The sequence below is a fragment of the Gobio gobio genome (genome assembly GCF_949357685.1).
Source record: "Gobio gobio genome assembly, chromosome: 24".
Lineage (NCBI taxonomy): Eukaryota > Metazoa > Chordata > Actinopteri > Cypriniformes > Gobionidae > Gobio > Gobio gobio.
The window spans coordinates 17,594,466-17,606,762 of NC_137120.1; the positions used below are offsets into that span (position 1 = coordinate 17,594,466).

The following is a 12,297-nucleotide window of genomic DNA, read 5'->3' on the forward strand; positions in this document are numbered from 1 at the left end:
CAAGTAACTTGTCCCGCAATTTGTGCTACGGACATAAATGATACCTTTTTTATGTGGCTTTAGAAAAGGAGGGATCTGTATTTAAGGGTAGGCTTTTTGATGTAGGCTAGTATATAATCAACACCCAGAACACCCCGAAAAGTCCCTACACTCTACAGTCTACACTCTAAAAAACACTGGGTTAAAAAGAACCCAAAGGACTTGCTAAATATAGGACAGAACACATGTTGGGTAAATTTTACCTGGCAAATTAGGTTGTTACATCTGACCCAGGAGCTGGGTAACACAAAAACTACCTAAACACTGGGTTGTTACGTCTGACCCAGGAGCTGGATAACACAAAAACTACCCAAACACTGGGTTGTTACATCTGACCAAGGAGCTGGGTAACACAAAAACTACCCAAACACTGGGTTGTTACATCTGACCAAGGAGCTGGGTAACACAAAAACTACCCAAACACTGGGTTGTAATGTCTGACCCAGGATCTGGGGAACATAAAAACTACCCAAACACTGGATTGTTACGTCTGACCCAGTATCTGGGTAACACAAAAACTACCCAAACACTGGGTTGTTACGTCTGACCCAGGAGCTGGGTAACACAAAAACAACCTAAACACTGGGTGGTTATGTCTGACCCAGGATCTGGGTAACACAAAAACTACCCAAACATTGGATTGTTACGTCTGACCCAGGAGCTGGATAACACAAAAACTACCCAAACACTGGGTTGTTACGTCTGACCAAGGAGCTGGGTAACACAAAAACTACCCAAACACTGGGTTGTTACGTCTGACCTAGGAGCTGGATAACACAAAAACTACCCAACAAACTGGGTTGTTACGTCTGACCAAGGAGCTGGGTAACACAAAAACTACCCAAACACTGGGTTGTTATGTCTGACCCAGGAGCTGGGTAACACAAACACTACCCAAACACTGGGTTTTTATGTCTGACCCAGGATCTGGGTAACACAAAAACTACCCAAACACTGGGTTGTTACGTCTGACCCAGGAGCTGGGTAACACAAAAACTACCCAAACACTGGGTTGTTACGTCTGACCTAGGAGCTGGATAACACAAAAACTACCCAAAAAACTGGATTGTTACGTCTAACCCAGGATCTGGGTAACACAAAAACTACGCAAACACTGGATTGTTACGTCTGACCCAGGATTTGGTTAACACAAAAACTACCCATACACTGGATTGTTACATCTGACCCAGGATCTGGGTAACACAAAAACTAACCAAACACTGGATTGTTACGTCTGACCCATCAGTGTAGCAAGCATTGACAACCAGATAGCAATGCCCTGGGAAATGCCCTAGCATCCATCGAGAACACCCAAGCAATGAAAAAGCAATGCCTTGTCAATCATATAGCATCATTGCAGCAAGTTCCATTGGTTTCAATTGGGTTAGTTGTTCACACCTTGATGTGGCTTTTTTGACTTAGACCAACTAGCAACCATCCAAAACATCCTGAGAGTGCCCTAGCAATCACATAGCGATGCCCTGGCAGCCATCCAGAGTATTGTAGCATCATTGCGGCAAGTTCCATTGGTTTCCACTGGGTTAGTTGTTCACACCTTGATGATAGTGCTGCATTTGTTGTGTTAAGACAATGAACGGCTATTCAGAAATCAGACTGGTTGGCGAATCCAGTGTATTATAAGGCACCAGAGTGTGTCAGCTTAGTGTCAGGGCACTCTGTATTTCCAAGTCAGACACCTTTTAATTGAATTCAACTGGAGCGAGACAAGATGGGTAAATATAAGCCATATGTTCTTTGCACCTTATTTGCTGTAGGTGGTGATTTGAAATAATGACTTTTGTGTTGTTCTGGAGGTTAGGCAAACTGTTTTCTCTCTTTCGATTCATGTTCCTGATGATGAGGCAAAGTCATTTAATTAAACATTTCAAAAGCAGGAAGACCTTGAGGTCCTGAGACAGCTCAGAATACCTGGACAAATTAATATGCACACAGACCTGCTATTCAGTCGTGTTGCGCAGCTGACCTTTGAGATCTTCCTTAATAAAGGTGTTTTTTTCCTCCATTTAGAGCACATACATATATAATCAAATAAAGTTACAGCTCAAAAGCATCTCTCTACACTGGTAGCCTGGACATATCCACATGATGTTATTCTACAGATAACGGCGCCTGCATTTCCTCCTGACCGTATATATATGAATCTCAAGGCTTTCATCACTTGTCTGGCTCGTGCCTTTAACTTAAGGAAGTGCTTGTGATGCTTTTGATCCTGTGTTCTCCCGCTGTTAAACTGTTTTTAGGATGTTTAGTCTATGAAGCGGCTAGATCACACACGGAGGAGTGATAATCTCAGCGAATGGCATATATTTTCTGCCATATGAATGTAAAAACATCCCACGCAAAACATCACAGGCCTTTAGTTAAGCATGATGAGTTCCACATTACTAATCTGGAAGAGTGTCCATCATGTCATAGGACTAACAAGCATGTCTTGGCATTATATTCAGTATTGCCTCGAGTGAATTATGATCAATTTAAAAATGAAATATTAAACACCATACCAATTTGGGTCCAGGATATATTTCAAAATTTGTGCATTTTGCAGGCCATAGCAACTTAAAGTGCATTCAAATTATATATATTTACTTATTATAGTTATATTTTGCTTACAAATCATTGTAGGACCCTTTTCAAATGTGATTTGCATGAGTTAAAACAAATCTTTGCATTTTCATTTCCATTTTTTTTGTACTGAAAATAAAACAATGATATATAATTCAAATGATATATAATTTAATATGTATACGTGGTTGCTGTATTTTTTAAGTATATTGCTGTAGTTTTAAAATAAATTAACAAAATTGCTACATATTATACACTGAAAAAAACTTTTCACTCAGAAATTGCTAAATTTCACAAACAATTACAAAAAAATGGCAAGTAACATTGAATTGAATCCAATAATCTTGTTTTTTGGGGGGGTTTTTACAGTGTAGGTTGTACAGTGTTTTACAGGTATAAATTCATCTACCATTTCTTGTGATTTTGGGGTTAAATGCAACCTTTTGTTTAAATATCTGTTTGTATTCATAGACCACACACAACCCAGGCAAGCAATATCCGTCATTTCTCCGTCATGGTTCCGATAGCTCCGATATAGTCCGGCTATGAGTAACCCACTTCTAGCCAAAATAACCTTGAGTTTGGTTACATGTTGTTTTTGCCAAAACAATGTGTATGATATTCTATCAACAGTGATTACAACACTGTAAAAAAAAAAAAGTGGTTTAACTTAAAAAGTAAGTAAGTGGTTGTCTTGGTTTAATAAACAGAAACTCAAAATATTATGTTGTCTGAACCACATTAATTATCTAAGTTGATTTGACAAATGATAAAAGGTTGTGATAACAAATCATGAAAATCATTTTTTGGTTTCATTTTCTTTGGTTAGACAGCCCACATTTTGCCTCGTTTTACGTCTTTGTTTGGACGCCTATTAGACGTCTTTTAAATGCAAAATTGCTTGCTGGGAAATGAATTTATTTGATTCGTTTTACGCCTCAGCAAATGTTCCATATGTGAATAACGCAATCTACTCCAGTTTTCTTTTCCGATTAAGCAATTTGTGTAACACGGCCACAACACGGAGCTAATTTAATAACATAAATGTTATGATGGTCCATTAATAACACATGGGGAGTGTCTGGTGGTCTAGTCCCACTGGAGCTCTGTTCATTCAGCCCTTGAAGAAGTTCACACGGAGGTTCACCCGGGCTGTGACTGACAGGTCTCGAACCCTGAAACGCTTCCCCTTGATTACAGATTCAGCGGGGCCCAAAAGGAAGAGCACAGGGGTCTAAAGTGTCATCCTCCCATTAAGCTCAGCTTGTGTAACCATAATGCGGACAAAATAGCAGTGAGAACACACTCATGCATATGGAAATGAACGGCCATTCATTCATATATCAGACCGACTCCATCTGAAACGCATTAGTATTCTACGACTGCAATGCAGAAGTGAACAGACAGACTGAGATTCGTAAGTTTTGACTCATTTCCGCCATTTGTTTAATGGTTGTTGAAGACCTCAGCCTGTCATCTGACTTTGATCCTAGCCACAAGATCGGTTTAATAAGGCAGTTAATCCAATTAAAAAGAAGAGGGGGATTTTATTTGCACAATTATTTACCTTTTGACAAAAAGATAGATCGACTATTACTGTTATTTTTGTTTTGATTGTTATTATTCCGGCCTACACATGATGTGTTCTCTTTCCCTACACCTTTGCAAGCTCATTAGTCAGGGTAGTATTTTGATTGAAGTCATTATTGCTTTTCTTTTGTAGGAGCACCGTAGAGATTAACACTGAACCGTGTTGTATGAGCAGACAAAGCCTCCACAGTCAGTGCAGTGGATTACTGTCAGTACGGAGGTATAGGGAGGACGAGGCGGCCCATAATTCCTATAGAAAGGTAGACAAACACACAGCCACCAACTAACAACTTTTCCCGTGGAGGCCTTTTGTCTTGCCCTTGTTCCTTTCTACCCCAGCGCCCTGTCAAAACCGATAAAGAGCGCTGACCCGACCTGAGCCAAAGTGTGACACCGACACCGAAAGTGGCCGGGATCATTGCTTCAAAGCATCTTTCTTCAATCTGAGCTTCTGTTGTTGGATATTTCAGAAATCCATCAGTGCATTTAATTGCAAATACATGCAAACTGAAAACTGAGAATGCATGACCCCTGTTGTGGAATTTGTCACAGTGCACAATTGATTTTCTAGATAAACAGGAATTAGGATTATGTAAATCCATAAAATTGTCATTGTTTTTACAATTAGAACGTTTACATGAAATACCTTGATTTATTATGAAGAGGAAATATATTGTTATTGTTATACATTTGTTATTTAAATGTATTTTATGGTCGTTTCTTGTTGCTGTTGTTGTGATACATTTATGGAAGCAGTTCCCGGGCTATACATGACATGGCAGTGTATTTTTCTGAAGTAAAATCTTTATCAAATAGCCATTCTTTGCGTTTGAAAAAAGCCAGCCCATTACCTCACGACTGCTTTTGTTGGCCCTTTACAAGAGCGAACAAAAACTGTTATTCAGGAGAAGGCTTTAGATTTTTATTGTTGGTGGAGCTCGCAGTGTTATTGTATTAAAAAGAGCCATCTGTGCCAGAAACAATGGCTTGAAATTATCTCTGAATACCCAGTGAAAAAAAAAATTAAAGCTTTCTCCTTCTCATTATGTTTTGGAGGGGGGTTTTGTAGACTTGCTATAAGTGACTTTTGTTGTTCTTGATGCATTCTTCTTCTTTTTCAATCGGCCCCTTTTCAGATGGTGTGGAGCTGTAGTAGAGCGACTGACGCGGGCGAGTGCAGCCGCGCAGAGATTACTCTGAGCGGGCACGCGTAGCGAGTGGACGCTGGTGGATCATGAGAGCGGGCACTGGAGGAGAGCGCGCCCGGGGTAAAGCGTCTGCTCGCCGGGCGCTTGTCTGAGGATCCGCCCGGGAGGCATGCGGGACTTTGGATGTGTCAGTCAAACTGAGTAACTCTGTAAGTAACTCTGGTGTTATGCTTCTGTGCGTATCTGTCTGCTGGGACAGGATATTAATTAGCGATTTTAACGGCTGTTACATGTGTTTATTATTTTAAAATGTTGACTTTTAATATACGCTGCATTATTTATTCAAGCTATATTTGTTATATACACACAGCTGTCTACTTGTTGACTGTTCGCGGCTTTGACGGCTGAAACGTTTTATTTTCCACGTCTTCCATGGCTTTTCAATATTTAAAATATCTGTTATAATAAAGCACAATTAACACACACAATTGTTTGTATCTGCAAAAAAAAAAATGTGTCTTGAGATTTTCCAAAAAAATATATAGATTCTAAAGATGAATGTAACTATTTGTTATCATCGGCCAAACGGATAGCCTACATTTCAAATAAGCTCTTTTATTTATGTGGAGATAATTAATGTTTTAAGTTTCTGATTTCGGTCCCGTTATTTCTGAAATATTAAAAGCACCTATATAGCCGTCATCATATTAATGGAAGTAGCCTATATAAAGTAGTGTGTTTTTTGTCATATTTTGATCTGCAGTCAGCGCGGCCCCTAGTGGAGAAACACACACACACACACACACACACACACACACACACACAATCTCTCTCTCTCTCTCTCTCTCTCTCTCTCTCTCTCTCTCTCTCTCTCTCTCTCTCTCTCTCTCTCTCTCTCTCTCTCTCTCTCTCTCTCTCTCTCTCTCTCTCTTACTCCTAATTTAAGACTTAATGCTCGAATAATTCTAACTCTCCCTTTCAAAGAATGTTTTGTGTAATTGTTGTGTTTGTTTATGTGTACACATACCTATATTTATTAAGACGGAATGAAATTGTTGTGAGATATTGAACGCAAACATAAAGAACTGAAACATTGGTCGTTTATATATATATATATATATATATATATATATATATATATATATATATATATATATATATATATATATATATATATATATATATATATATATATATATATATATATATATATATATTCATTTTAGACCCCAAAAATGAAGATAAAAAAAACATGAAAGAAATTCGATTTTCTAAAAATATTGGTATTTTGCATAGCCTGTTTTCTAATTACTTTGCTTTTTAATATTTATTCATTTGTATTTGTAAAAAAACTTTTAAAAAAACATGTTAAATCCAGTCAATTATAATATATTTTAGTTAACATTAAGAGACTTGCCTTTTCACAACTATTGTGAAGAACTGTGACAATTAACAATTTAGCCAAAGCAGGAGCCACTCTGGGATGTTAGAGATTCCCCGCTGTTCTACACATTTCCATAAGCAGATTAAGGCACTCAAATGCAGATCGCGAGAGAGAGCGAGAGCGCGCGCGCGCATAGAGTTGCATTAGAATAGCGCATGCTGCAATGCATCGTGTTCAGATTCTCACCTTCTCAACACAAGTTCAAAATGACTATTTGTTTATTTATGCATGCATCTACCCCTCAAAAGTAATCCTTCAAATAAGGTATAGCTTTATATTTTCTTTTGTAGGCTACTTGCTCTTTCTAATTACGGCGCTTTTGTAGCCTATTTGCTGCAAATTATTGCGCGCAGTGTGTATTTTTTTTTTATAAAACACATTTATGAAACAATCTGCGTAAATGTGGTTGTGGGAAATAAGGTGTCTAAGTTCTCATATTAATATAACCACAAGAGGACGCTGTTGAAGCATAATAAGATCTGCTTTCGTGCATTGTAGAAAAAAAAATCATCCGGCGTGTTTTTCCCGACATTAAGCCTGTTTGTATATTAGTTCCACTTCTTTCGTGTTGTCGCGTCGCCTATAGTCAACTCCTGCAGAAGAATGATCGACTTTAACTCTTGAAGAACAGATCTGTTTATCAGAACTAGTGCTTGTGTTTGAGATATTATTCGTTTAACACTTGGGTTTAATCAGAGAGCACGATTATCCTGTTATTTGATGTTATTTTCAAGGAAGTTCTGCTGAATAAACCCTCTCCCCTATAATAACACAAATCCTCAGAACTCAGATGGCCAGTGTTGTCAGCTTTTGTAGTGCTTTTGTTCGGGGTGATGTAATGACAACAGCCCAGACAAAACTGCCTTTTTGAGATGATTGACGGCTCTCCATTTTCTAATTCACATTCAACTGGAGCCAGTTGAAGCCTACTTTGTAAATACAGAATTGTTGATACATTTTAGGTGTATTGCTTCAAGAAACGAGTAGAAATAATTGTAAAAATCCACTTAAAAAAGCCAGTGATGTTGTTTATGAAATGTGTTAACGCATGCTAATAATACAAATACAACCGCGCAAATTAATAATAACTATAATAGCATATAACATATTTACTTCTTAGCATTTGAGTGTTTTAAGCAATAGTCAAGCAAAAGTTTGTAATCTTATAAGACTTCATATAATGTTTAAACTTCCACTGGGCTAAAACAATCTTTTTAAAATGTTTAATTATTTAAACAGTCCAGCTAAACTGTTAAATTAGACGTGAATTTGTGTAGGTAGGCTATATATTCCAAACAAAGCGACGAACCCAAACACTTTTTACAGAAAAAGCAGAATTGCATTGCAATGTTTAGTTTTAGGATCTTAAGATCATGCGTCCTTGTAATATACTTTGATTAGAAAGTCATTTGTGTGAAATATTCTCACTTTAGTTCCTGCTCACACACACACACACACACACGCGCGCAGTGTTCATTGGTGGAGAAGTGCTGCCTGTGGCTCAGCGCTGCACTGCTGACCGCGCGTAACCCCGCCCCTTTATGCAAATCCGAGAGACACACAGTCGTGGCTGAGGGAGCAGACGCGCTCTGATTGGTCAGCGACAAACCCATTTATATTCGCTGACAGTCGCTCTATGAATGGTTGTCTATTAACTTGTTCAAAAAGTATCAGGAGTTGACAAGGGCTCTGGCGAGGAGGGAAACCGAGTTTGTGTCGATTCTTCAAGACTGAGAAAAGAAGTTTGTGGAACCAACAGGACCTAATAGCGCTTACTTCCTCAGCAAAGTTACCAGAACTGCTCAGGTAACTCCAGCAGCCTCCACTTTGGACTTTTGGTGTGTGTGTGTGTTTTTGTTTTGTTTTTCACTGCTGGTGGGGAAGACTTTCAGAAAAGCGTTTTAAATGTACAACATGATGGAGACCGAGTTGAAGCCCCCGGCGCCTCAGCCCAACACGGGGGGCACGGGGAACACCAACTCCTCAGGAAACAACCAGAAAAACAGTCCGGACCGGGTCAAGAGACCCATGAACGCCTTCATGGTGTGGTCGCGGGGCCAGAGGAGGAAAATGGCACAGGAGAACCCCAAAATGCACAATTCGGAAATAAGCAAGCGACTCGGGGCCGAGTGGAAGCTTCTGTCCGAGAGCGAGAAGCGGCCGTTCATCGATGAAGCCAAGCGCCTTCGGGCTCTCCACATGAAGGAACACCCGGATTACAAATACAGACCCCGGAGGAAAACCAAAACCCTCATGAAGAAGGACAAGTACACGCTGCCGGGCGGGCTCCTGGCCCCGGGCGGCAACGCCATGGGCGCCGGTGTGGGTGTAGGGGCCGGCTTGGGCGCCGGGGTCAACCAGAGGATGGACAGTTATGCCCACATGAACGGCTGGACCAACGGAGGCTACGGCATGATGCAGGAGCAGCTGGGTTACCCGCAGCACCCGGGGCTGAACGCGCACAACACGGCGCAGATGCAGCCCATGCACCGCTACGACATGAGCGCGCTCCAGTACAACTCCATGACCAACTCGCAGACCTACATGAACGGATCGCCCACCTACAGCATGTCCTACTCGCAGCAAAGCACGCCGGGGATGACGCTGGGCTCCATGGGCTCGGTGGTCAAGTCCGAGTCCAGTTCGAGTCCGCCGGTGGTCACGTCGTCCTCTCACTCCCGGGCCGGACAGTGTCAAACGGGGGATCTGCGGGACATGATCAGTATGTACCTGCCCGGGGCGGAAGTCCAGGAGCAGAGCGCGCAGAGCAGACTGCACATGTCCCAACACTACCAGAGCGCACCTGTGCCCGGCACAACGATTAACGGCACGATCCCCCTATCGCACATGTAAACGAACTTTTCTACACTGCTGGACTATTTTTGTACAGAACACTTTTTTTGGGGAGGGAAAAGTTGTATAGAGCTCAAGGAAAGAACACAAAACTTTTGCTTTCTATTTAAAAAGGAACGGTAGGAACTCCACACAGTTTGTCGTTCTGTTGTTCTTTTTCCTTTTTTTCCCTTTGCTTTTCTTTGCTTTTTCAATTCCAGAAGGTGTATGCGATTTGGAAAGTAGAAACGGGGAGGGGAGAGTGAAGCAAATGTTTTATTATTGCAATCGACTTTTTTGTACAGTATTTATCAAAGAAACATAATAACAACAACCAGATGTAATGTTTGTAAACAGCAGGAAGTTACGTTTTTATAAAAAGGCAATTGTGCAACAAAAAAATGAAAAAGAAAACAAAAGAAAATGATGGCACAATAACTGATGTTTACTGCTTCAGTATATGCTCCAAAAATGAAAGAACGGGATCTCATTGAAGGTACATAGTAATAAACCATTATAAGAATTATTATAATTATTAAGTTACAAACAGAGGCACTCTCGCAGGTTAGACCTTTTGGTTTGATTTGATTTGATTCTTTTCGGTCTCCCACTCTTCATCTGTTAGGTATATGAAGTTTGTGTTCTTTATTTTTCTCATGGTTTGTAAAATTTCTGTACATTTTCTGTGATATTTTAAGTTTTTATTTTAAAACTTTCATTTTTCGTAGTTGTAAAATGTGGCCTGTACGCAGTTGCCAACGCTCCATGTATATACTTTAACTAATAACATCATTATAACAGTTACAATCTGAGTTTTTTTTTTCAATATGCAGTTTGAAATGAATAAATTTTTGAAATTTGGATATTTGAAATTGTTTCTGGTTTTGATTTTATTTAACAAGCCGAATCTTCCTTTTCTTATCGAATTATCCTATTTATACATTCTAGACTAACTGTCACTTGTGCGGTTTAATTTGCATTCACAGTACAAACGCATGCATTATTGGTCTTAATAAGATGACACACTGACACATGGGTGCAGCTCTTTGAAAGTAAGTATGTGCAGAAATATGACAGCGTGTTCAACAAATGAAATGTTAGATGCTATTTAAATTTAGTGAGCATTAAGTTAACACCGTCTCTGTGTTTTTAGTGGAAACGAGGACTGTGAGCGACAGCGCAGCGTTTAAGTTTGTCGCCTGTAAATCTCTGCTCTGCTCGGGGAGATAAAACGGCCCAAATCAAACGAAGACGCACGTCAAGGTAGTCTCTCACTTTAACTTTATTTCACATTTTTATAAGAGTGCAAGAATTTATAAAGTTTGCACATATATATATATATATATATATATATATATATATATATATATATATATATATATATATATATATATATATATATATATATATATATATATATATATATATATATAATTTTTTTGTGCGCGCAGTTTTTTTAGTCCATTAATTTTTTTTCCTTCTCTGTTATTCAATAGCAATAATGTTGTTTATTATAAAACAATACAAATAAATAACCTTTACATCATTAGAATGTGTTAATTCTATAATACACTCCTAAAAACAAAGGCTCTTTATTGTGGCATTGATGGTTCCATTAAGAACCTCCAAACCTTTCAAATGCACATTTTTTAATGTTCTTTTTAAGAATGTTCAAGAATATTTTGGAACCTTTATTTTTAAGAGTCTGTTATATAATTTTGCAAAGCCTTTTTAAAATATATTATCGTGTAGGCCTACATTAGATGCACATTGATAGTTTTAAACAATACATAAAACACGTTGATAGTCGGACACTGGAAATTCGATTTGGTGTTTTCCATAATGAAAAGAAAATGCCAGTGAAATATCAGGCGTCTGTCCTTCGCGTTCACATTAATGTTCATGTATTAAAACACAGTGTTCGACACAGTTTAGAGCTGTATGCTGTGTGTCAGTCTGGAATCATGCTCGAGATCAGATGATGGAGATGAATGAAGTGTGTGCATGTTGTGCGGATATTTCGCTGCTGTCTGTGGTAGATTAGTACTGTTTCTTGCCAAGGCACCGAGGCATCTCTTACCGCGGGTCCCGGGGGAGAAGGGCTCACATTAAGCGCTAAATGAATATTTGACGAGGGCTCATTCCGACAAACGTGTCCCTGCCGGACTCTCAAAGGGTCAGGGAGCACTGCTTCAATCCATTATTTATACAAGCTGAGGAATTGGTTGTAATGGCTGAATCGGTTTGATAAACTGGGAGTTTAAGTCTGGATGTGAGTGAACTGCTAAAAAGAAGAAACTGTTTTTGCTGAAACGTTGAGATTTAAAGTTCTTTACACATGTACCTTCAAAAACAGGGCTCTTATGTAGCCTTGCCTAACAGACAAACAAACAAACAAACAAACAAACAAAAAAAGCTATTGATCGCCGGAAGTGATGTACTGTTGAAGAACCGTAGTCTGGCGCTAAAATAGCAACCATTTCCCCAAGAGTGACAATCTGAATAAAATAACTTTTATGACTGACGTTTGACGCTAGACACATACACTTATGGAAAAACACTTCTTTTTTTTTGTGAGAATGTTGGCGCGTTTAGGGAACTTAGGCGCGTTTTTTGAGGGGATTATATTGCTGTGGTACCTTAACGGCTATATAATATAAG

At 39.2% G+C, this 12,297-nt stretch overlaps 1 protein-coding gene and 1 long non-coding RNA gene across 2 annotated transcripts in view; both read left to right on the top strand.

Annotated features, from left to right (window-relative positions):
- LOC307120984 overlaps positions 1-12,297 on the top strand; it is a 59,527-nt gene that overhangs the window by 20,811 nt on the left and 26,419 nt on the right. The window contains exon 2 of the long non-coding RNA XR_013815904.1: positions 5,349-5,569. This is a non-coding gene — a long non-coding RNA (uncharacterized lncRNA). The remainder of the gene's footprint in view (positions 1-5,348; positions 5,570-12,297) is intronic.
- sox2 (SRY-box transcription factor 2) lies at positions 8,451-10,499 on the top strand. Its single transcript, XM_079807468.1, has one exon. It carries the CDS (start codon positions 8,710-8,712, stop codon positions 9,655-9,657), a length of 948 nt encoding a protein of 315 aa, XP_079663594.1. The 5' UTR covers positions 8,451-8,709; the 3' UTR covers positions 9,658-10,499.